Here is a 2,112-nt window from a genome sequence, read left to right on the forward strand (position 1 = left end):
TTATGCTTCTTAAGACACTGTTACACCTCTTTTCAAGTCGGTTGTCCATCTGTGATGCGCATGTGTGATTGTTGTCCATTTATTTTAGTGCATCTAGCACTGACATTGCGTAGTATACAAAACTAGCTTTTGAAGGGAAAAACAGATCAGAAAAGAGGTGCAAGAGTTTGCATTTTCTAATTTTAGCCTATTATGGGTGAGGCTGCACATGCTCAGATCTGCAGAGATGAAATTGCATGCAGCACTGTAATTATTTCTTGGCCAAATTCTGAGCTTATTTTAAATGTTTATTAGCTTTAGACTATTGCATAGCATTTACTGGTTCAGTGTTTTAAATTTATATTTTTAATAAAATCAAAATGTCTATTAGCATATACACCAGTGTGTGAACTAACCATTTTAGACTCATAGACTGAGAGTGGTCTCAAAGCATCAGGCTGTGGGTGTAAAATCTTCTGCAATGAATCATTTTCTTCTTGAAGACTGTAATAAGATTGCCTCTGTAGGGGAAAATGAATAATTTAAACAAACAAATAAATAGGATTCAAGTTCAAGAGGAGGGGGAAAAGAAAAGCATATGTGCCTTTTATCAGCTAGGATTTTCAATGTTCAACCAAACAATTTTCTTGTCAAGAATGAATAAGAAAGCATCTACAAGTATAATAATTAATAAAATCACAACATGTATGTGCATCAGGAAAATTAAAAGAATAACAAAGAATTCTCTACTTTTCATTTTGGACAAAATTTGGCCAATATCCCTGTACTATAGGACATAGACTTTGTGCAAATTCTTAACAACTTTGTCTTTAATGTTATTTATTATTTTATAACAGTTGATAATATACAAGGCTGTATCCTTTTAATATACCAGTACATGTACATCAATAATAATTACCATACCAGGTACTTATTGATTCACATTAGCTAAGAATGTGAGCAACCACTGAAGATACATATGTATTAAAATTGGGGGTTATTAGCAGTATGTTTCAGAAATCGTCACAGAGTTGTAATTGGAATTGGTAATTCTTATCAGTGCTTTGATATCACAGTTTCATGCTAATATATAAAAGTTTAGTCTCACCCACTAACAGTGTTACATCGAGCTATGGTGGTATGTGTGAAGATAGGATATCACATGAGAAGAATATTAATCCATTGAAGCATAAGGTGCATGCACACACTTTATTATCTATTATTCCTTAGCTTAAAATGGCTGCCAGTATACAAGGAAGATGATGAAGATATTGAGTCATTTTAAATTGGTAAATGTTCGTCAAGCATTTTTATACACTGAAATTTTTATTTTATGTAAGTAGCATGCACATTCATAACAGAATGACAAAAATCAATTTTAACAATAAATTTAAATTTTTACAAAAATTTTAACTTACAAAAATTTAAAGCTATACAGTATACAATAATTTAATTGTGAGGACTAGCAACAAATGGAGTCACTAAAAAACAAACTAATTACACAAATTTTTAAATAAAATGTATTTAGAAAAATAATTTTATTTTAAAATAATTATAGCTAGGCAGCGATTAATTTTTTGGCAGAGTAACAATACAACTTGATATGACACTTAAAAATCAAACCAATCCATTTCAGTCAGATCAATGTCTACAGCTAAGTTCAGTATAAGCATCTTGTAATGTGTTCCCTAATCCTCTTCAACCTACAATAAAATTAATGAGTGCACGAATAATTTAGTAACAAAAAGCAGAAGCCTACAGTATAATACTACTGTATATACTAAAGTAAAGGTAATCATTAACTGATTGGACTCGCCAGGTTTGCATAGGTGGGTACTATGCAGTGGGGTTGTCATTCTGTCACGAAAATTCCTGTTAATTCCTGGTCAATATGTTTTTTACTGAGCTCTCCTGAGTTATAATTTTTTTACAGCTTTAAAAAAAAGGGGATTTATTTAGCTTCGTTGTATTTTAGTAGCAATCCGTGGTAGCAAAGTCTGAATATTTTAAAGAATAGACCACTTTTCCTAGCCAAATCTTCGTGCTTCACTCTATTTGGTCAAGATTAGCATTGATAGGTAAAGAAAAGTACCTAGATTTAAAATATTTGGGAATTTTCTTATCTTTTTTTGT

General features: G+C 31.1%; 1 protein-coding gene across 1 annotated transcript in view; it reads right to left on the minus strand.

Moving 5' to 3' along the window:
- Positions 1–395: 395 nt before the first annotated feature.
- Positions 396–2,112, minus strand: part of LOC109589793 (ubiquitin carboxyl-terminal hydrolase 47-like) — a gene marked incomplete at its 3' end in the record, with an annotated part of 6,925 nt that continues 5,208 nt past the window's right edge. The window contains exons 5-6 of the mRNA XM_020005808.1: positions 620–651; positions 396–500 (exon numbers count right to left, since the gene is read on the minus strand). Coding sequence (XP_019861367.1) covers positions 396–500; positions 620–651 — 137 coding nt within the window. The remainder of the gene's footprint in view (positions 501–619; positions 652–2,112) is intronic.

This window comes from Amphimedon queenslandica, unplaced genomic scaffold, assembly GCF_000090795.2.
Source record: "Amphimedon queenslandica unplaced genomic scaffold, v1.1 AMPQUscaffold_10875, whole genome shotgun sequence".
NCBI lineage: Eukaryota > Metazoa > Porifera > Demospongiae > Haplosclerida > Niphatidae > Amphimedon > Amphimedon queenslandica.